The sequence below is a fragment of the Anas acuta genome, chromosome 1 (genome assembly GCF_963932015.1).
Source record: "Anas acuta chromosome 1, bAnaAcu1.1, whole genome shotgun sequence".
NCBI lineage: Eukaryota > Metazoa > Chordata > Aves > Anseriformes > Anatidae > Anas > Anas acuta.
This window is the reverse complement of record NC_088979.1, coordinates 190145457-190168877: the sequence shown is the minus strand read 5'-3', so window position 1 is coordinate 190168877 and position 23421 is coordinate 190145457. Positions and strand designations below refer to the sequence as shown.

Genomic DNA, 23421 nt, shown 5'->3' with positions numbered 1-23421 from the left:
GAACACAGCGATATAAAACAACTTCTCTCTTGACTAACTTTATTATTTGGGGAGGGGACCTTTTTGAGTAGAAGATTACATAATGCATGATGCAGCAACGTCAACCTGCTTTAAATAAGTAACACTTCTGAATTTGTGAAGCTGATGATCCCAAAGTCTTCACAGCTCAGATTTTCAAACCTGAAACCGGGGCTAGAAACAGAAGCTGAAGCCCTGAAACAGCAGGAGTTCAATGACTAGTTATTTTCTGAACAATAATTCAAAGACCAGCTTCCCTCGAAATGGGATCATTGCACTCACGCCTTTACAAGTGGGCTCATTTACCCAGGGGAGCTGAGCAGCGCAGCTTTTTTCTTTCTGTAAGTGTGCCAGTTAATTCTTCCATCTACCTTCTTCGTGCATCAACCTCCTAACCCTGATTTTTGTGCTACCATAGCACAGTAGACTATTACGTTATAAATAAAACTTCAGATCAAACAGAAGGAAATAAAAAAAAGTGTCATTCACTGTGATTCACAGGTAGGGGAAAAGGGCTGCAGCGTAACGTTTCGAGATAGAATTGCCTTTTCTTCACGCTCTGCCTCTGTCTACACAAGCTGCTAACTTATTTAATTCATCCGCAAATGAAGGGAAAAAGGATTTCTTCAAGTAGAAATATAGTTACAATAAACATGAACCAGAAACTGTAAGACATCTTTCCCCATTGAACTCCCTTTGAGACTAAAAATAAACTTCTCCAGACTTAAAAATGCCCTAATTGGTTCAAAATCCAGCTTGATACGCTCAGCCTGCAAACCGAACTACTCTGTGCATAACTCAGTGCATAACTATTGTAGCTGGAATGAAAGCATGGCATAACAGTATGATAGAAACTTCAGATATAATTAATGAAAACCTTACCACCCATATATCTGATTTATTCACAAGTTATAGTCTCATGAATAAGAGAACTAGCTGTAATACTCAATATTTTACTCGAAAGCCAATATACTTTGTGCTTTACATTACATCAGAGAGATATGTTTGCTTTGCTAAGACAGATATGAGCAGTATTGCTTATATTCACAATAGCAGAGCTGTAATTTTGTCTCTTACATTACACACTTAACTACAAAAGCAATTTTTTGATAATGAGAATAAGCTTAAGGTAGACAGCAATGAATTAATTCTAATAATTACAGGTCCTAGTGCAACAACTCACATTTTTGCATGTATCAAAGATCACATCAAGATTACAAATAGAAAAGAGTGCAACTTCAACACCATTTCTTCCCTCATGCTTATTTTAATGGGACTTCAAGTAACGGAAGCCTAAAAATAACTACAGAAAATATAAATTTTTCAGGTAATGTAAAACCAATCCTCAACTACACAGTATGGTTTATGCTCAGAAGTGTCCTTCTTCGAATGTGGATAAAATATCCCTCCCTGTAAGCAATGGTGAAGGACAGTGTTCATCAGCCACAGATTACAATTCAAACAAGCAGATATTTCATCTGTAATGAAAGAGAAATTTTCTGTGAGTTTCATGCACTGCTAAATTTTTCACACCACTGCAATCGTAAAACATCCTTTGAGCAGTGGAAATTTCTCCCTGGCTGCCATTTTCTCCACAAAGGTGATGGGGCAGCTTGGAGACCTGGGTATATTTATTTATTATTTTATTAAGGGAGAGAATTACTGAAGCCTACTGATAGAACATCCCATTAAAGATTTTGTACTGAAATTGGAGAATTTGAGCCCAGCCGTTCTATTTTTCACAGAATGTTTTCCTCGGGTCTTTAAAGCTATGCTTTGGCAGGGGGGTTGGACCCGATGATCTCTTGAGGTCCCTTCCAACCCCTACAATTCTGTGATTCTGTGGTATTTATAGAGTCAATCATGCTCATCTTTTAAACAGTTAAGGAAGGGAAAGCAGCACATTCAGATGCTATTGCTACAGTGCTTTCTTCCTGATATTAAAAGAGCATATTGATGCATGAAGCTTGGAAGTGAAATCGTTTTCCCTACTGCGCTTCATTCATCATGCCAGGTTGAAGTTTGGAAAACTGTTAAAAAATGACAGAGGCTGCTATAAGGTCCAATCCACCTGATAATAAAGGGTCACCTAGAGCAGGTTGCAGGTTGTCCAGACAGCTTTTAAAGATCTCAGAAAATTAAAGGATGATGAAACCAAGGAGAGTGGCTGATTCACCAGTGGGCCATGCTGCCATCCCAAGGGACCTTGGCAGTCTGGAGAGGTGGGCTGACAAGAATCTCATGAAGTTCAACAAGGAGAAGTGCAGAAACCTGCACCTGGGGAAGAACAACCCCAGACAACAGCACTTGTTGGGGGCTACCCAGCTGGAAAGCAGCTCAGCAGGAAAGGATCAGGGTGTTCCTGTGGACACCACGTTGAACATACGTCAGTGATGTGCCCTTGTCACAAAGCAGGCTAACAGTTTTCTTGGCTGCTGTCCCTGCAGGGACAGGACAAGAGGCAATGGGCACAACCTGGGACACTGGAGGTGCTGCCTGAACACCAGGAGCACTTCTGTGCTGTGTGGGTGACCGAGCACTGGCACAGGCTGCCCACAGAGGCTGTGGGGCCTCCTCCTTGGAGATCTTCAGAAGCCGCCTGAACATGGTCCTGGGCAGCCTGCTCGAGGTGTCCCTACTTGAGCAGGGGTTGGAACAGAAGACCTCCAGGGGTCCCTTCCAAACTTAACCATCTTATAAGTCTGTGACCTCCAAGGATGGAGACTCCACAGCCTCTGTGGGCACCTAATCAAGTGCTCAGTCAATAAAGCAGTGTTTCCTCATGTTCAGGCAGCACCTCCTGTGTTTATGCCCCCTGCCTCTTGTCCTGTCATTAAGCACCACTGAAAAGAGCCTGGCTCCATCTTCTTTGCATCCTCCCTTCAAGTATTTACCGACATTGATGAGATCCCCCATGAGCTTTCTCCTCTCCAGGCTGAGCAGCCTCAACTCTCTCAGGCTCTCCTCACAGAAGAGATGTTCCAGTCCCTTCACTATCTTCGTGGCCCTTTGCTGGACTCCCTCCAGTAGCTCCATATTTCTCTCTTGTACCGGGGAGCCCAGAACTGGACACAGTACTCCAGGTGTGGCCTCACTAGGATGAGCAGAGGGGAAGGATCACACCCCTTGACCTGCTGCCTAGATTTTGCCTAATGCACCCCAGGATACCAAGGGCACATTGCTGGCTCATGGTCAAGTTGGTGTCCACGAGGACCCCCCAGGACCTTTTCTGCCAAGCTGCTTTCCAGCTGGGTGGCCCCCAGAAGGTGTGTGGGGTTGTAATTCTATACATGTAAACAGATCTATGTCTGTCCTTCCTCCTGCCCAACCTCCATAAAAATAATGAATTTTTCTGATGCATTTAAACAAACTAAATGCCAGAAGAAAAAGCTTTGTTCTTTGTTTGATTGGAAGGGGGAGGGGGAAGTGGAAAAAAAGAACACAATGTCCATTGTGCAAATGAGTAAAACCAGGGTGAAAACGTCCATACAAATCATGTCTGGAGCTGATTTTTCCATTGTCATTGCAGCAGGCCCATCTCTGGTGAAAGGTCTGCTGTGAAAAAGTTCATTTAGGAAAGCTTCTGGGCTGAGGACACATTATCTGAAATTTGGCATTCTTCCTTGGTATCTTTTTGGAACCGAGATTCCACTTTAGAGAACGCATCCCCGGGTGTTTTAACCAGCTGGAGCTGAGAAGTGGTTGTTGGTTCTGTTTGGCTTGTTGCATTCAGGTGGGAAATGAGATCTATTGTACAGCCTCGGCACCCAGCAAGAGCTGGGAAAATGAAAATAAATACAACACCGAGGTAGTCCTAAGCAACCTTGCACACATCTGCCAGAAGGATGAAGGGTTTTGGCTCTTCCCATTCCACTGAAGCGGCCTGCTTTCCTGTCATTTCATGCACTGATGGGCTGCAGAGCCCCTCCTCCACTTCAGACTGGGGTTTTGTTCACCTCAGAACTGCTCTGCTGTCATCCTCCAACATACAACCCCTCTGCAGAGGCTGCAGTTGGTCAAAGACCTTGCAGAAACATTTTCCTTTAGGGTTCATCGATGCAGTAAGTGAACAGTTCCTTTATATTCAAGCCTTTTTTTGTTGATGTGTGATTTAGCCCACAAGCCGTTCTCGGCTAAAAATACTACAATTTCTAAAATTAGCCGAAGAATCCAAAATGACCAGAATCTGTTCCCAAGTACTACAGGCAAAACTACTTGCAGACTTTTAAATTACCTGCATGGAACAGCTTCTTCTTTGCTAATATCTGTTTGACAGTAGGATACCTACCTTCTTTTTTAAGATTGCTTTTTCTTTCCGTATATTTATCATAAGATTTCCCTTAATGAAATTATACTGCAGTGCTAAATATACATACGTCAACAGAAACGGAGTTTCACAAGGAAAGAAAAAAAATCTATTCATTCCTTCTTGGATGTTGGAAGACCAGCATCAGGATTTTGGTGAAGCATGAAACAAACAGGTTTCATTACTCATAATGTCAGCTCTGACAGAAAAATCTAGAGGACATATGCTAATTCCTGTTAAGTGGGGACCTACGAGTTGTAACAAACCAGCTGAAGCTTGACTATTCAGTGCTGTCCCAGGAAAACTTTGTAACTGCATTTCCGCTCCAGGCTGCAAATACATCTGAAAGTTTGAGTCACAATTCAAGGCGAGGAGAGAAATAAGAGTTAGACATTATTCTCACAAGCTAAAGTTGCTAGAAAGGCCACACCGTATGACCAACTGATAAAATAACAACAGTTTCTACAGAAACAATTACATCATTTGTTGCCAGAAAGTGTAATTCACAACACTTCTGAAGAACTCAAGTTGATTTTATAATGACAATATATTTTATATATGCACTTAGATGTGTATATATATACATACACATATACAAATGTAAGTACTGTACATATATAATATATATAATCATAGCTATAGGATACAGAATAGCTACGTTATCAGGTACTCACTGTTTAGTTGAACAAGACATACTCACAGTGGGCACTATTTGGCAGTGGCAGGGTTTTAATTGAGTCCAGCAACCACCCATTTCTTCAAGAGAGGAAGAAAATTGCACCTGGTGCGCCCTGGTTTGCCTGAGGACCTGGGACAGAGCTGAGAATGGCTGGGAGGTGGACATGGTAGGCAATTTGAGCAATCCTGTATTTACCAGTTGAGTTGAATGGCAAAGACTTGGGTACTGCAATTAAAACCAATTGGAGATGATTTCGTTCTCCTAAACAAGTTCAACTAGCATTCAAAGACCAAACCAAAGTTAACCAAATGGTTAACTCAGTAGAAAGTCAAAGGCCAAAAGGCAGCCAAAGAAAGGAAAAATATTTTTCTGACCAGAGGGCAGAACAGAAGCTGCCAGATGCCTTCCTTGAGCCTCAGTCAAAAAAAAGAGGTTGGCCCAATTCCTGACCTGTTTACAGCATCAGATAGTAATAATAGTAATCAATGGAGATCATAGACCATATTTTGATCTGTGAATGTGTAATACTTGTCAAGAGAAACCAACATATTATTTTATATATTATTATGTATTATTTTATATATTATTATATATTATTATATATTATTTTGCTGGTGCTAGTATTACTTTAAAATAATAAATACAAGTCCAAGCTTTAAAATTCAGCTAAACTCTCATTTATTTCTAACCACTAATATTCCCCTGTGTCAATAACCAATAATGCCATCCCAGAGTAGAGCATTGCTGCCAATTTTACAAGCAAGCAATAAAAATAGTTTTTGCCAGAATTAAAACTGCATTTCTTTCCATTTATTTATTCATTCAACAGATGCATTATCCAAGACTCTGCACAAGAACAGAATATTCAATTATTTCAGCTGGATGCGCTTCTAAAAAGAATCTAAAAAATTAAAAAGATTAGCGATTTGGTGAATTCATTTCTTCAGCATCCAGGACTAACAGCGCTCAGCAATCTTAAAATATACTTTGAAAGTACGGATGCTTTCAGGCCAGCACAGAAAGAGAAAATAAACTTTGCATCATAATCACATATTTAAACAAAGATTTGAAATTACAGATTAGCAATTTTATGTGGACTCTCTACGGTCCACGCTTCTCTCTGCAGCTGCTTGTCTATGGAATTTTTGGGATCAATCCCATCTCCATTCTCATTTCTTTGTGCTGTAGATGTGCAAATCTACTCCAGGCACTGTGGGCTGTTCAGGGCAATTTTGTTCCCAGCTGATCACGGGATGCTATCCAGCACATTGCCACACACGGCAGTCAAACAAATGAATTACGTTCCAATACCAAACTGAAGAAACATTGATATTGCTAAAGAACTGACCAAATAAAAAAAATAATAATAATAAACAACCAAAACCTTAAAGGAAGGTTTGCATGTCAAGCTCTTACCAATTTCCTACAAAACAGACCGTGAAACATCCAACATTCTCTGTCCACTTAAAGCAAAAGATCATTAAGAAAAAATAAAGAAAGAAAGAAAACAGGAAAGTCTGTATCTGGCTATATACAGAACTCTGAAGAGCAGCTCAGTTACCCTTGCAGCAATTCTCACAGCTTCCCTGTCCTTGAATCTGAATCATTCAGTTCTCATCAAAAATTGATGATACCAACACCATGCCTGGCTCATCCTGAATAGACGCATCTTCTGCTCTTCCTGCCCCGTCACACTCACACTTCAGATATAGTTTATATTGGGAAGGATAAGAGCAGAACTGCACCACAACACGAGCCATGGAGGCTCTCTGTAAGAGGTTTTCCAGCATGGCACAACCCAAAGCACTGCATGCAGAAGCACTGTATCCACTTTGTTCTATTCACAATATTGATTTGCTGAACTGTTAGGTCCTACATGATTACAGGGTTGGTTCAGTAAGTATTTTTACACTTAATATAACTTCCTAGCTGATGTTAGAAGCAACAGCTCCCAGATGTCAAAATCCAGGTGAAATGTTCTCCAAACACGGTTCTGTATTTTTTCCCTGTGTTTAATAACCCTCTATGCATGCTGCAAGGCCTTTTTCCTTAGAGATGCACGTTTTTTTTTAGTTTAAAGATAGACGAGAGAGTTTTCCTGCATTTCATCAATATATTTTTTACATCTCATTAATTATTTGCATGTTTTGGGGCTTTGTTTTGCTCCCTCCCCTGCTTCCAATGCAGTTGAGGGCTTAAAGCAATTTAGACAGAAGTAAGGTTAGTGCAAGAAATAATTTATATTCTGACTTTGCCAATATGGTGCTTTACTTGGTACAAGAAAATGAATGTCCTAGGAGAAAGATTTTGATCCATGAACTATTTCTCCACTCAAACTTCAACTTGTTCATTATTTCTCCAAAGCATTGCCTTGGCTTACCTTTCTGCATCCAGTCCAGCTAGACATTAATAAAGAAAGAAAGAAAGAAAGAAACTGGCCTTGTATTACAGAGACTGAACAGATTCATGAAACACAGGCAGACTTTCCAGATCTGCCCTTGTCTTCTAGCACACAGACTTTTCTGCTTTGCTACAAAACAGACTGGTGTGAAGAGGAACTATGAAACGGATATAGGATGCTCAGGTATTGTGGTCATGGACATCACACAAGCTGGTCAAACCCTTAGTTGAAGTGTTAATCTGTACCACCTTTAGCTGTCCATGCAAGTGTACTCTAGATTAAAAGTACTGAATGCAAATTGAAATTTCTGTGACTAACACCATTTTATTATTTTATTATCCCAAAGTATATTGTAAGAGCAGCTTTGCCTACAGACTTAAAGATGACTGAGAGCAGTTTTAGACTCTCACAAACTGCATTAAGAACTTGGTATCATCACACGCTGTAATATTCATCAAAGCATATATTTAATTGACAACCTGGAGAGCCACAGAGTCCCTACAGACATGTACTCAAGCACCACTGGAAAATCCTTATTAAGTATTCTATCCTACACTGAACTAGATATTGATTATCGTGATAATGTTGGCTTAAAGAATTTGGACTGGCGGTGTTAAACAGCAAATTATCAAGAACCCAACAAACAGGGTGATACCTAGAATTTTGTGATGGTGGTGACTGTGTTTCTGAAGAATACATGAAAAATTGCAGAAAAAAACAAGTTACCCCCTGGGGTGAACAGGTGGGGTTCAATTAGTTTTTGTTTCTCCTTTGAAAGCAAGACTGCAGAGAAGATATTGCAGTATAAAACAACTTTATAGAAGGGCTGGAAGAGACCTCTGCTTCCATCAGGACTGCAAAGCCTCTCTTACAACGACAGAGTCGGTACATAGTAACTCACATGGTATTCCTGTTTATAGGCTGTACCAATTGCTATGTTCTGTCTTTTTTCCACATTTCCTCCAGGAGATCCTGGCTGTAAGCATCCATTTGCAGAGTTGCTGGCTGACCCTGTAAAGCCAAAGCTTCCCACTTTGAAAGCTTCCAGAAGAAATGCAAATCATATTTTTCTACTTTCCCATTCCAACTCCACTTTAAAACTTTCATCACCACTACCTCATTCTTCCTTTGTGTTTTAATTTATTAAGTAGATCCAACAGTGAAGGCTGCTGAATAATTTGACAAGTTTTTTCTCCGTGCACATGTATTTGTTCAACATGCATTAGTGTAACAAAAATGTCTCTGCTAATCACTCTCAAATTTCTTGAGATTTTATTAGTAAAATAAAACTTGGGCTTCATATCTAGTGACTGCAAAGCCATCTCTAGGCATCAGCCACATATGAAGCAAAACAGTATGCCTTTCTTCAGACTTTCTACTGACACTATTGCTCTCAACCTTTCCCCAAAAAAGCAGCAAATTAAAGCATTTTTTAAAGCAGCTCTGGTTTGTTTCAGTGCTACAATAAGTGATTTCAAATACAACAGTTATGCACTAAGGTTAAAAATAATTTAGGACATGGAAAAAAAAAATGAAACTAGGGTTCAGGCTCCAAACTCCCTTGATATTTAAAAACTTCATAGACAAAATTAGTTCTTCATATGCATACAATTTAATTTATTTATTTTAGAGTCCAGAGCTAAAACATTTATGTTAAAAATATATATATATCAATGATATTTATTTATTTTCTTTAGAAAGTTACGGGCTTTCAACAACAAGTAATAAAAAATTTAACTATACTACAGATACAGATGATACAAAGTAGTGCACCCAAACAAGAGGGAGAAAGAAAATAACCTGAAGATACCACACTAATCTAAATTTAAACCAACACGTACATCAATCAAATGAATATTCTTTTAGCAGAGTGAATAGTGAACCCAACATCTTGCATTAGCTTCATTCAATTTCTGTACTATTACACATTTATCATTATAACTTATTACTTTTTAACTTTCATGTGTCTTTTTATGGCACTACATAAACAGATTTTCTATCAGTTTCCCCAACAATCTGGAAAAATAATAACTCAAAACTAAGGTGGCAAAGAGGGGAAGACAGTTATTTTATCATTTTTTAAAGTCAGACAAGAAAACATAGCACTGCATATTATTTTTTCAGTTACTGAGAACTTAACGCAAGGAATATCACCACTATCAAACTGAGAGTGAATGACTTATATCTGAATTGAACACAGGGACTTGAGGGGTTGCTTTAATCGCTTATAGCAGACAGTCACAATTTGGTGGGGGCCAGGGAGAAAGCTAACTACTGTCCAGAGATTTTACCTTGTTGTCTGAAGAAGGCAAAGCATGCTCCTGTCGCTGCAGCTACATGGAAACATTCAGAGCTATTGTGTGTGTTGCTGAACTTTGACTGTAAAGGTAGTGAGCCTGCTGGATCCTTTGTCCATGCTTTTTGCAGCACTTCCAAACTAAATCAGCCCAGGGGATAATGGAGGGAGGCTGCAGCACATCAGCTCATGTTGATGGTAACCCATACACCGTGGGTGATCTCAGCAAAACTGAGGGGACTTAGCTTATGTTGTGGTACATACTCGTGTTCACTCTTCACTCACAGGGCAATTAAGATCATAAGACCTTCGTCTCTTAATTTCAGCTGGAAGAATGGCTGCTAGTAGGCACTGCATAGTAACACTGTCTTAATTGAGAGAAAATCCTATTGCCTTCCTGTTTTTAAAAATGATTGGAAAGCAGTCTATCCGGGGTCTCTGTCAAATAAACAGCTCTAATTTTTCTGTTTTCTTGTTTTGTTTTAAATCTGTAATTCCACTCAAAGACTATTACAGCAGAAGGGTGTCCAACAAAACTCCTGCAGCAATGGTTTATAACAGGGAAGCTCATGCTGCTACTGCTGCTTCTCATCCTGCATATGTGACCAGGCACGGCTTCTACGGCATCCAGGATATTAGATGGAGAATCCTGAAGCATAAACCTGCACGTTGAGTTCAGCTGCCTCCAACTCACTGTAATAAGCCAGCCAGGAAGCCTACTGAACCGTTTATGCACCGAGCATGAATGCCATCATCAGCCAGGATTTGGGGTGCCAGGCAGCACAGTAACCCAAGTTTCAAGGCATAACGCTGAAAGCTTCTTCCAGAATACCAACTATTTTAATGAAAGCAAGGTGAACAATCAGCTGGGACTTCTAACCAGGAGGGAGTATGTCCACGGGCAGCATTAGGACCCTTCAGCTACCACACTGAAATGTTTTCCAACTTAGAGAATCGACCTTCTTGCAGCAAAATTTTGCGAGCTTAAAATAAACAATGCAAACCACCTGCTTGTGTTTGTGTCTGAAGCAAGATAAAAGATAAGATGTCAGAGTTCCAAAAGCCTTTGCAACAAAAACCCCAACTAAGGTTCAGTTCTTGACTGCCAACTAAGAATACTTTGTAAGACTAGATATCTTTCATGCTCCCAGAGTGCAATTTTAATGAAGGAAAACCTAAACTCACTGTCATATTACAGGTTTTTAAAGAAAAATGAAAAAATTATCTTGAAAAGTATAGTGATTATTTAAAATTTTGCCAATATGTACTACAAGATATAGCACCATTTGTTGTGAATGTTTATACTGGAGGACAAGTCACTTCCACAGAGGAAAGCAGGAGTCACAGTGATGTTACTCAAATTACTATTAAATTTAGCAGCCATACTTCCTTCCTGAGGATAATTTATATTCTATTTTTTTCCATTAAAATGAATAAATAATTGTGCAGTAAGGCACCAAGACCATGATTTAGCTACATCACTAAAACAAATTCACTGTCATAATCTGAAAAAGGATGCCTTCTCTACCTATGAGCGATGACCACATCAATGCTTCCATGATTTTTTTTTGCTCTCTCCTCGTTTTGCAGAACTGTGAGATACAGTTTCAGTATTAATTGCTGAAGAGCCTTCTGTAAACTTACACATTTGTTTACAAGTACAGGAGCTTTCAGTGCTGAAAAGCTGAGCAGGTCAACTCAAGTGGTTTACTACTGGACAAATAACCTCTGCCCAACAGTTTCACAAAAGCAAACAAAGCTACTAAAAAACACTTACTTTGCAGCAGGGTAACTTTTCTGTATTCAAGCTGCCACACTAACATTAGATCCACATCTTGACAATGAGTATGTATTCATTATATATATAATTTTGTAAATAAACATATACTATCATGTGTATATATAATTACCTTTGTGTCACTTCAAAGGTATACATCCATGGAAACACAAAAGGCAGCACAATGGAACTATATATATTTAAGTTAGAAAATCCTTTTTTTTTTTTAATTTATTTTATTTTAAATCTATGGAGGTAATTCTAAAATGGAGAAACCAAGATCAGCAATATCCCAGGTGTAGGAATGTTTTCTGGCAATGGAAAAGGGGAAGTTAGAAATAACTAATAAATAAGGCATCATGAAAATAACAAAACAAAGAAAACTGTATGGCAATCAACAACGAGGAAGAAAAGAAAATAAACATTAAGGATAGAACACTGCATGAAAATTTAATTTTGTGGATATTGGTGTTCGCTACAGAAAAGTGGTAACAGCCTTAAAACAGTTCTGATTACATCAGAAAAATGAGGATAAAGCACTTGTGTCAAAAGAAAGAAAAGGCTGCATTACCATCAGTCTGAACGGTATTTATCTACAAATTCCAGCAGAGTTTTTCTTATCTGTTTAACTCAGATAAGTTAAACAGATAAGAAAATAATAATGATAATAATGTTTAACTCACTCTTAAACGTTATTAAAAATCCTTACAAGTAGAATTTGTGTACTGGGCAGCAGTCAGATTTATACATCGTGAAAATGAAAGTTTGCTGCTGCATGGTCTGGGCCATAATTTCGGTACTGTGTAACCCAGAGCACCTTGGCACATACAGCACAACGGTATGTCTGTACAACTTCCAGACCCAAACTATCATCATCCATTGCTTATTTACTCTTAATACTATAAAAGTTACTAGATTTTCAACAACATTCTAAGAAAGTTCTTTGCAACAGCCTATTGAGGAAACTAAGATGTGGCTAGGCAAGAAACACATTTTAGATATGGGTCATAAAGTGCAAGGTACAAACATAAAACTATCCAGAAGGAATACGCTAGGAGTGGGCATCACACTGCCCGGTGCAGGTTAGTGCAAGGCACTGGAGGATTGATTCAGCTGCAATTCTGTAGGTGCATTGTGTAAGTAATGCTGAAGAACAATACTAGGGCAAGACTTCCAACACCACCCAATGCTCATTTCCAAAAGCAACTTGAGGTCTGAAGATCTCATGTGTCACTGAAAGATGCGCAAGATCTAGGAGCCCAAGTCTCTTGCAAAAATGAGAGCAGATGAAATTTTATGCCCAGAAACAGTAAGATTTTGAACCACCACTAAATGAGCAGCAGGATTCAAACTAGGCAACAAGATGTGAATCCCAAAGAAAGCAACAAAGAACACTGCTGAAGAACTCTGGGAAGATTATCACAGGAACTGAAACAAGAACGGTGCAGAGAACAAGGGAAGTAAGCAGGCACCATTCCCTAAATGTGTCAGTACAGACTCTCAAGAGCGTGCCTATCCCATGGCACATGGATGTTTGACAGTTTGTGATGGGTTTATGTAAACTTAATCCCAAAGGCCATATTTAAAAAAAAAAAAAAAAAAAACACTAATGTTCCAAAATCAAGAATTCCAATAGAAAAGAGAATTGAGTACTTAATTTGGCCCTGATATGCTTACTGTACAGCTGTTAGACATTGCAAATGTACGGGATCTTTTTAACAAACGAAGCTTCTTTTGAAAACTGTGCTGCATGAAGCAGCATTAGAGATGGTCTTGGAAGGTCACCAGCAGAGCTGAGACCTGCAGAGGTCCCAGTGACCTAGCGTTATGCCGTAACACTCAGTGGCAGGACATCACTTTCTGTGCATAGAAAGACAGTAGATAAAAGATGAAGAGGACCAAGAAATACGCTACAGCTTTCAAATTTTTGGGCTTACAACTCTCAGCAAAGCAGAAAACCATACTCTGGTAGAAGATGATGAATTCAATTGAGAAGCACTACATAGGGGTGGATGCTATGGCATGTGCAGATCCCTTGACCCCTGTGGCCCCAGCACCTGTTTATACGCACACACCTCTGCTCTCTTCTGCTTCTCCTCCTGCCTCTCTGCATCTATTCTCTCCCGGCATCACGCCGAATGTGCTGATATGGAAACAGGTACAAGAGCGGCACATTCCCCTGTCTCGGCTGGGTGTCTGCACAGGGCTCTTTCTTCGTGCCCACTCTTCCCTCCCTACCCTCTGGGATGATGTCATCTGTTCGCACCATCTCCGCCAGCAGCTGCAGAGCGATGCCTGCTAAGCGTGTCTATCCATCCACCTACTCCTCGTTGCCTCCATATGGTGCTGCTGCTTCTCCTGCTTCTCTCTCCAGAAAACTTGAGCGTGATGTGCTCTTAACTCAACTCCTTATCACTCTTCTCGCTTTCTGCAGATACAATTTTTGCCATTATTCCATTACTGCCTCCTGTAATATAAGTAATTTTTGACTCCTTTGCTTGCACTTGAACTATATATCCAAAGTACGTACCCCAAAATCCCGTTGTCATCTTCCTCCATCTTTTTCTTTCTAACACTACAGCCCAGCCAGTATCTCCATCTTTGCTCAGGCACACACTGAAGAATTAGGCAGGGAGATGGAGACTCATCTGTTTAAATTTAGACAGGCTTCCCTACTTATCCTAAGTCATACTGAAAGTGAAGCAGGCAAATCTCTTTAATAATATTAGTAGATACGCTTTCATTTCAGGAATCCTCTTTATCACGTCATCTTCGGAGCTGCACTTGGTGTTCATTGGTTTCAAGCTCTTGGGAGGCAAAAGAAACAGAGACAGCTCAAAGAGTTTGATCAGCTGCTGCTCAGCGTAGCCAGCTGGCACCTTCCGAGTCCGGGATCTTTGTTCAAAGTTTCTGTAATCTTTCCTTTTTTTTTTTTTTTTTTTCTTTTTACTCCACTTTACTGAAGGTAAAAGTGGAATAGGAAGGAAGCTAAATAAATATGCAGCCACTTAGAAATATTTATGATGTTACCTAAATATAAATAGCACATTGGATGGCTGTTTAAGAAGTTAAAATAAATAAAAACGAAATGCGGGCATTTGAGTTACACAACTGCACTGTGTAATTCCAATAGCAACTTAATAACATAGGACACAACCAAAAGTTGACCAAAACTGCCATGTTAAACCAAGCTTTAACATTTAATACTTTATCAAACTTCAAAAACTACATCTTTAAAATCAAGAGAAATCAGAAAACACTCAAACCCTCACCACTTCTTTATTAATTTGTTAATTTTACTACTGTTCTACTGCCAGTAGAACATTTTATTCTGAGATATCCTTATATTACTTGCTTCAACAAACTGATTTTAAAAATTATTTTCATTTGCATAGTAAATGTATTTTTAAGGCTTATTTTTGCATTAGTAATAATCAAAACTGATACTGTACTACACCTTCCTCACTGCTCATGATGTGGCTGTGAGCACTGTTTACACTGATAAAACAGATTCAGAAATAAGTTACAAAACAAAAAAGTGAAAGTGAGGACCCTCCCCAGCCCCCACAAAGGTCAAGAACATAATGCAAGACACAACCTTACAAAAACCTGTGAAGTCCCTAGCAAAATTCATGTGGAACATATAAAATCTGTTTAAAGTTCACATTTCATCAAAATTTACAATCTACACTAGTATAGATACATTGTACGTGGTGGTGGCTCATAAAAATGATTCTTTTCTGATTCATGAGCTGAATTATTAGCCCACCTTAAGGGTCTGAATAATCTCTGTGAATCCTGATAGAAATTTTCCTAATATTCACGGGGGTGTTGACTTGTCCTGAGTATCATTTATTCAAGATGAGACCTAAACACTGGCAGGAATATAAACACACTGGGTAAAATTCAGCATGGCTTGCAGAAAAGACAAGACAGTTTTATTTTAGAGATGTTCCTAGGACAAAAGAAAAAAAAATCACAAATGGAAAGTAGGCAAATTCAAATATAGATCAGTGCAAGCTTTGTAAGTAATAACGTTTAATCAGATTTTTTTTTCTTTTACAGCGTCATGTGGCTCCCAGTGTACACAAAGTAAAAGAGTGAAAAAGGTAAAAATAAAACTGGCATAGCCTTAATGTATTCCAGAATTCATAAATCATTTGTAAATTTAGTCCTTTTAGAAAAGAATCCTTATATAAATCGGGGTGGGGGGGGCGAGGGGGGGCTCAATCCCATATATGAAGCCCCACATCGCTGACCAATCACAATTAGTGAATGCACTGCATCTCTCTGCAGTGAAGGCAAGCGACAAGGTAGGCTGTCATTCTGCAAAAGCTGCCCATCGCGAGCTCTCCTCTCCTCTCCGAAGCGCTGCTCTGCTTTTTTAGAAAGCCTGAATCCCGGCGGTGTCTCTGGAGACGAGAAGCCTTCAGTATGTTAAATGACTTTCATTATGTATTTTCAGCTGCTTATTGATTCCACAGTGGGAAGAGTGGGAGACTGCAGCAGCCTCTAAAGCAGAACTCAACCAGTTGTGTACATTAGCAGTATGCTGAGACAATGGCACAGTACAGGCACAAATTTTCATTAAGGGCATTTTTCGAAGATATGCTCATTACCCTCTTTCCCTTCTACTCTGCTAACAAGTGAGCAAAATGAATCCCTCCAAGCTGGAACTGCTTCACCTGCATCGAGAATTTATCGAACCTTTAGTGGAGGTAAGCTCTGTTCCTTATTATGGTATGCAGAATAAGCATCACTTAATAAAAAAGGGAGAAGAAAAAAAAAAGAGGAAGCGTCAGATTGGACTTAGATTAAATGCTAGTTATCTTGCTGTATTCGAGTCCAGGAAATATTTGGATGATATTTCCCCCTGCCCATTAAAAACACAGTGGTAGAAAAATGCAATTCTGCATGAAAGTCTTACAGAATATTAAGAGCCTGTTTTGCTCGTACACCATGAAGACAGTACAGTTTGGGTTACTACAGTACTGGGAGGGGGGAGACGAACGACACGAACTGCAAGCAGGAATATTTTTTCCTCTCTCAGCAGTATTTCCAAATATTGGCAGTTAAATAGGTTTCAGCTTTGTGCAGTTATTCAGTGAAAAATCAGCCGGGCTGTTAATTGGTGTATACTTCTTGCTTTCTGAAGGTCGAGTAATATGACTAATCTCTGACTTGCTCGTGAAAAGCCCCCTTTTTTTTTTCCTGTTGCTTTTTTATTTAAAAAAAAAAAAAACTTATTTCTTCCATTACCCCCCACGTTGAGCCATGTATTACAAACGTGGATTTGCAACCTATTTATATCAAGAGAGAAAATTTGACCAGTGTGCAAATCACACAAAAACCTAATTCCTATAAAAGCTCGCTGGCTGCTCAATTTCTTATTAGAAGAGAGTTGTCTGTCTCAACTAGCTGCTCACAAGCGCTATGAAACTACATTTTCTAGCTGTAGTCACAGGCACCCTACATCCAGCAGTTACTGCTCCTAGTCGGGGTTTCCTGTAGCCTGCACTATTTGGAGAATAGGAGACGTCCAAAAAACTGAATTCATGTAAGTTGACAGAATAATGCCATGATTTTACTAGAAAATAGTGAACACACTAACTGATTTTTGATGGAATGTGTAAGATCCAATTTGAGATATCTTTTATTCATGATATAAGTGATACTACAAAAGATACTGTTGCATTACTTGATTTTGAAATGATAAGCCCTACTTTTAACCTTTTTTTTTTCCTTCCCTTCACAAGGGCATGCAGCAACTAATTCAGTTTTCCAACTGACAATATGAAGAATGCAGTTGACCGGGTACCTTTCCAGCTGTGTGACCTCCGAGCAGCAGGATGCATCACTAAACTGTATTCTTAAGACATAAAGGAATTAGAAACAAACAAACAAAAAAATGGAACACGCTTGTATTACCATTTACGTGCACGACACTTCAACTGCATACGTGGAAGACTAACACATCTGCTCACATTTCCTTGCAAGAAGGATGCAATGATTGAGTCCTAAAATGGTGAGCATCTCTTAAAGAGGGATTTATAATTTAAAACCAGAATTGTGGAAACTACCGATGCATGAAGAAACAATGAAACATGAATTCCCACAAGGAGAATATGCATACTTCACCAGCAAGCTGCACAAGGGTTTAACCAGGCTTTTTCTAAACCGCTCATTAAATATCTTATTTGTCATAATGACTAATGGATATTTTTCTCTCAGTTTTATGATCTGCTATGTATTCTCCTTAAATGAAAATAAACCAAATTAGGTAACTCATGGTTACTCGCAAAGCACATGAACTGGATTTTATGATGTACAGCAACTTCTTTGACTAAGCCATCACTCAAAAGTAATGAGCAGGAATATTACAGAAAGAAACACGCAACTCTAACTAAAGGATGCCTACGTACACTCTGAACACAGAAGTCCGATATTTTCTGGTTTTTAAACCTGGAAAATAAAAAGAGGCTGCTACAAAATGCAACAGGGGAAAGAAATTAACATCACGTAAAAGAAGGTTTGTTATTGCTGGCCTGAAACTCAGAACAGACACCCAGAACACGCGCTGGTCTGTACAAGCATCTCAGGCAACTGAGGAGTCCCCATGTGTAATCAAAATTTGCTGCTGCTGAATTGCTGGAACAAAAAAAGGAAAAAAAAAATCTGCAAGGAATGAAATAAGAGCCCAGCTACCACTCGGTTCCGAGGTGACAGTGCATGTCAAATGCCTGGCAGTGACACCATGCACCAATTTATGACAAGCTGCTACAATGATCTGAAAGACCCCTGAGGCACAGAAAACAGGTAGGTCAGAAGTTGCATGCGCCCAGGCTCTGTTCTGCATTTACAAGGGAACAGGCAGGGTTCAGAAAGGCAACGTGTTGGGTAAATTACCCCTCTGCCTTGACACCTGGACTTGTGTTTAACTGAAATTGATCCCTGCAACAAGAAGGTGATCGTAATCTGGGCATTTAGATTGAACTCTCCGATATAGCACATCGGAAGCTTTCTGTTGTCACAAGATTTCAGGTGGCATAATGCTACAGTTAAGATCTTTTTTGTTTGTTTGCTTTGAGTGAGATCTGCTTTGGATTTCCTCCTGGCTCTTCCTAATACACGAGAACTCAGTTTATCAAGCTCAAGTATTCAGAATGGTCCTTGAAATACAGTCACAGCCAGGACCACATACCCAGAGGAAATCGTATTCCTGAGGTTTAATATAAACCTATTAGAGGTTGCCTAAATTAGAAATTAAACAAAGCTTTTGAAATGTATTTCACGCCTGAAACTAATACGTTCTAATTTATATCTTTTGTATTTAAGAGGCAAATGTGAAGTAACTGCTGAAGCATAGCAAGAATTTTCATCATACAATTTGCAATTAATAGTATTGTGCAATTGAGGCTTTTCAGAACTGCAGATAAAATGCATTTGCATATTGTATCCCAAGTGTGCTTAATTCATACTTTCATTTAAAAACAGCTCATTTTTCTTCACCTTAGTGCTATCCATTTTTAATGTATTCATAGTGGAACAAAGGTCTACGTTTAAATTTAGTTTCATGCCAAGTACTTCCCCTCTTAAATTTAAAGCTACTTATAAAATCCTCAAGCATCACAACAAGAAATTGAATGACCTCTCTTTTGTTTATTCATCTCATTACAACCTCCAGAGCTAGCTGACACTATAAATAATGGACATGTCAGGTATTAGATGCAGATGCTATGTTTACAAACCATCAGCATGTGTAAAACAAAGCAGATGCAGCCACAAAATAAAAAATTCCTGGATTTTTAGATATCTCTGCATCTCCTAGATTCATTAAATGCTACTTTTTTTGAACCTCGCTTTCTCTTAGGATAAACACACTGTGTATATAAATCTGCTGGATTTAATTTCAGTATGTAAAAAAAAATGAGACAATTTAATATTTAATGTTATTTTATAAAACTATTCCTTTAAATCTATTCTGGAATAAAATTAAATACACTTCTTTTCTGTCTAGGCACTGATTTCTTGCAGAAACTGAATATTCATAGCAGAAGAAGGAAACGTACCATTTTTAGAATAAATTCCATTACCCCAAATCTATGTCAGATTTGCATTTGAAATTCCACACAGTTACATAAACTCGTTACAGTGATAAGTTTCATACAGGTAGATGCACACAAGAGAAAAGTGAGCAGAAGTTTCCAAGCTCTATAAAAAATCTGCTTAATTGCAGAACTTCGTATCTCAGCCCACAACACTCTTACGAAGTCTTCGTAAGAAAGAGGCTGCTAAAAGGCCATAAAATAATTTAAGTGTTCTTTTTATGACACATAAGCAAGTGTTCCATGCTCCTATCACTTTCTGTTTCCACAAGAGCCTTTTTAAATTGATCTCAAGTGCTAATTTGTTAATACTCAGCAGCATTCTTCTGAAATAGCCCTCAACACAATACAAAGGCAATGCACGAGCATAGTTTATTCAACAAGCGGGCCCTTTGTAAAAGCCACATCACTATAAATAAAGCCTTGTCTCCCCTAAGTGGAAGCTTTTCACTTTTTTTTCCTCTTTTTTTTTTTTAAGAAAAAAAAATGTCCTGCTTTCCTTTTAAAAGGAAAAACCTTATTGTAGATTCCCTGGCTTTTGAGCCCATGCCAAGCACAGCTCTAAACATACAGTAAATAATTAAGAGTTTGGTAAGAGTAGATGCTTTTCCTCCCTTCTGCTTTCCCAGCGTTTTTCCACAATAACAAAAAAAAATGTTAAAAAAGAAAGAAATCAAACAGTTCCGTATTTATTTCACCTTTCAGGAGAAAAAAACAACTGCAACAAAAGAATGTGTTTCTCCCCCATTCTGGAGGTCAACATGCAGTCTGAATCTAACATTACAGTTCGAGATGCCATTGATGACATCGACACCAACATGTACCGACCACTGTCATATGCATTAAGCTTTCAAGTTTCTCTCACTGGATTTTTGATGTTAGAAATTGTTTTGGGACTTGGCAGCAACCTCACCGTGCTGGTACTTTACTGTATGAAATCCAACTTAATCAATTCTGTCAGTAACATAATTACAATGAACCTTCATGTACTTGATGTAATAATTTGTGTGGGATGTATTCCTCTAACTATAGTTATCCTTCTGCTTTCACTGGAGAGTAACACTGCTCTGATCTGCTGCTTCCATGAGGCTTGTGTCTCTTTTGCAAGCGTTTCAACTGCAATCAATGTCTTTGCTATCACTCTGGACCGATACGATATCTCTGTCAAGCCTGCCAATCGAATTCTGACCATGGGAAGGGCTGTGATATTAATGACATCAATCTGGATCATCTCACTCTTCTCCTTCCTGATTCCTTTCATTGAGGTCAATTTTTTCAGCCTCCAAAGCGTGAGCACTTGGGAAAACAAGACGCTTTTGTGCGTCAGTGCGAACGAATACCACACGGAGCTGGGGATGTACTACCACCTCCTCGTGCAGATCCCAATCTTCTTCTTCACCGTTATAGTAATGCTCATCACCTACACCAAAATACTCCAGGCTCTGAATATCCGAATTGGCACGAGATTTACCACAGGACAAAAGAAGAAAGCTCGGAAGAAAAAAACTATCTCTTTGACCACTCAACACGAGACGACCGACGTCTCACAGAGCAGCGCGGGGAGAAATGTGGTCTTTGGTGTAAGGACTTCTGTGTCGGTCATCATCGCCCTGCGCCGAGCCGTGAAACGGCACCGGGAGCGACGAGAGCGGCAAAAGAGAGTCTTCAGGATGTCCCTCTTGATTATTTCAACCTTCCTGCTCTGCTGGACACCCATCTCTGTTTTAAACACCACAATCTTGTGTTTGGGCCCAAGTGACCTTTTGGTTAAGTTGCGATTGTGTTTCCTAGTGATGGCGTACGGGACGACTATATTTCACCCTCTCCTTTATGCATTCACCAGGCAAAAGTTTCAGAAAGTTCTGAAAAGTAAGATGAAAAAACGAGTTGTTTCAATAGTGGAAGCGGACCCCATGCCAAATAACGCAGTAATACACAACTCATGGATAGAGCCTAAAAGGAACAAAAAGATTACCTTTGAAGACAACGAAGTAAGGCAGAAATGTTTAGTACCTCAGGTTGTCACTGACTAGACTTCAGTACTCACCAAAACACATCGGGAGGAATATTTGAACAAATTGTAGAAAAATACTGCCAAATAAGAAAAAAAAACTTTTTTTTTTTTTAAACTATTGGCTAGACTGTACATTTTCCAGTATCTATGTTAAATAGAGTAGGTCTTGTATATTCGATTTCTTCACTATGTAAGATATCTGTTGCATGGCCGTTTGTTAGCGTAACACCACGTGTATATTTGTCCAAAATATTCAAGTCCTCTTTTTTAGAAAATAAATAGCCTTAATGAAGTGCAAACTTTTAAAAACATTTGTATGGCTGAGTTTCTCTGTAAATATAAAATAATTTTTAAACAAGAATTCCACTCGGGAATGCTTCATATTCTAAGGCACAAATTCAGCATTTTGCATGACATAGGATTTTTAAATTGAGAATTCATAAACAGCATTGCCCAGAAATATTCTGATTGCTGCACAGCTACAACTTGGACGTGTTTTAATCTTGTATTCAGATAGGTAATTATTTCAAATTTCTCCAGCAAGCAATTACCATGCACATGTTAAAAAAAAAAAAAAAAAAGAGCCATTTATGCTATGCTCTTCAATTAATGGTTCAGAACTGGTTCATTTTTATGGGAAAAAATACTCAGGTTGGTTCAAAAACTGAGAATACTTCCACAAAAAAAAAAAAAAAGGAAAAGTCTTGAGTGCTGAAACAGTTGATCACAGCCTCAGATCTGCAGTTTCTATATGGAAAGCACACGATATTGAGTAATTATACAGGAGGGATGGAGGGGGTTAGAGGCAAAGACACGTTACAGGAAGGCAAAAACACAGATGTAAAAGTCCTTGGGCCTGACGTTAAAAGGCAACCAACCAACAAACCAGATTTTCACACTGCTCTGTGACTGGACCTCCAGCCACGGGGAGGCTGGAGAATCTTCCGGAAAGAGATTTTTCACTCCTAGCATCTATCTGCATAGACAGATACAGCTGTCAAGTGCCACAGCTAACGTAGATGATTTTCTTGTCCTCGTTAACCTTTGTATTATTTAGAATTCACCTTTCCTCCAGTGATGATCAGTTCTGATCATGCAACTGCTTTGTCACAAGCCAACCATCATGACTGGTAGCTACCCTATTTCTCTATTTTCTGGACAGTTCTGATACACCATCACTCCATCCCTTCTTTTTCCATTTCATCTTACACTTTTGGTGAAGAATCAGGAAGCCTTAAGAAGTCATTATCATCCACAGCACTGCAAGCAAGAATTGAGATATTCATCTCCCCCTAATTTTTTTGTGAGTCTTTTGCACTATCCCATGCATAAAAATTAATTATTTCAATGAACAGTGGCTACATTCATTGACTTGGGTAGCAGTTGCAGGGAGAATAGGGCAGGGGGTGGGGAAAAGGACCCACAAAGCTACAAAATCAATTAGAATGATTTCACTTGTCTGGTTATATAAACTGCTCAGTGTGTCACTAGCTACTGCTATAATTAAAAGGCTAATTCTCAATAAGTATTGGTTTCTATTAAAAACAGAAACAAACAAACAAACAAACACAGAACACATCCTTGAATATGAGAGTTAGTTTGACTAAAATATTAGATAAAAAGTGAGTATTTCCGAAGCATTTTTCTAAAGTTGCCTAGGGGAAAAAAAATAAGTGTGGTGTTAAGGGAGCAAAAAGTTATTTTCCATCACATTTTTAAATCATATCTGTATTTCCAACACTGGTTTATGGGTTAAAAAAAATAATAATTTTAATGTACCTTAGTTTACTTAAGCTCATGGCTTAGTTTACCAGAACAGAAGCCT

The 23421-nt window shown here is 38.9% G+C and overlaps 2 protein-coding genes across 4 annotated transcripts in view; one reads left to right on the top strand and one right to left on the bottom strand.

The window, feature by feature from the left end:
* COG5 (component of oligomeric golgi complex 5) overlaps positions 1-23421 on the bottom strand; it is a 180265-nt gene that overhangs the window by 126858 nt on the left and 29986 nt on the right. The window lies entirely within an intron of this gene.
* On the top strand, positions 15825-22297 carry GPR22 (G protein-coupled receptor 22). 2 transcript variants are annotated; one of them, XM_068669767.1, is made up of 3 exons: positions 15825-16195; positions 17234-18293; positions 20288-22297. In XM_068669767.1, the coding sequence occupies exon 3, from the start codon at positions 20314-20316 to the stop codon at positions 21613-21615; it is 1302 nt and encodes a 433-aa protein (XP_068525868.1). In that variant the 5' UTR covers positions 15825-16195; positions 17234-18293; positions 20288-20313; the 3' UTR covers positions 21616-22297. The 2 variants fall into 2 exon arrangements, with proteins under 2 accessions (XP_068525868.1, XP_068525869.1); XM_068669768.1 differs by having other exon boundaries at positions 17234-18297; positions 20291-22297.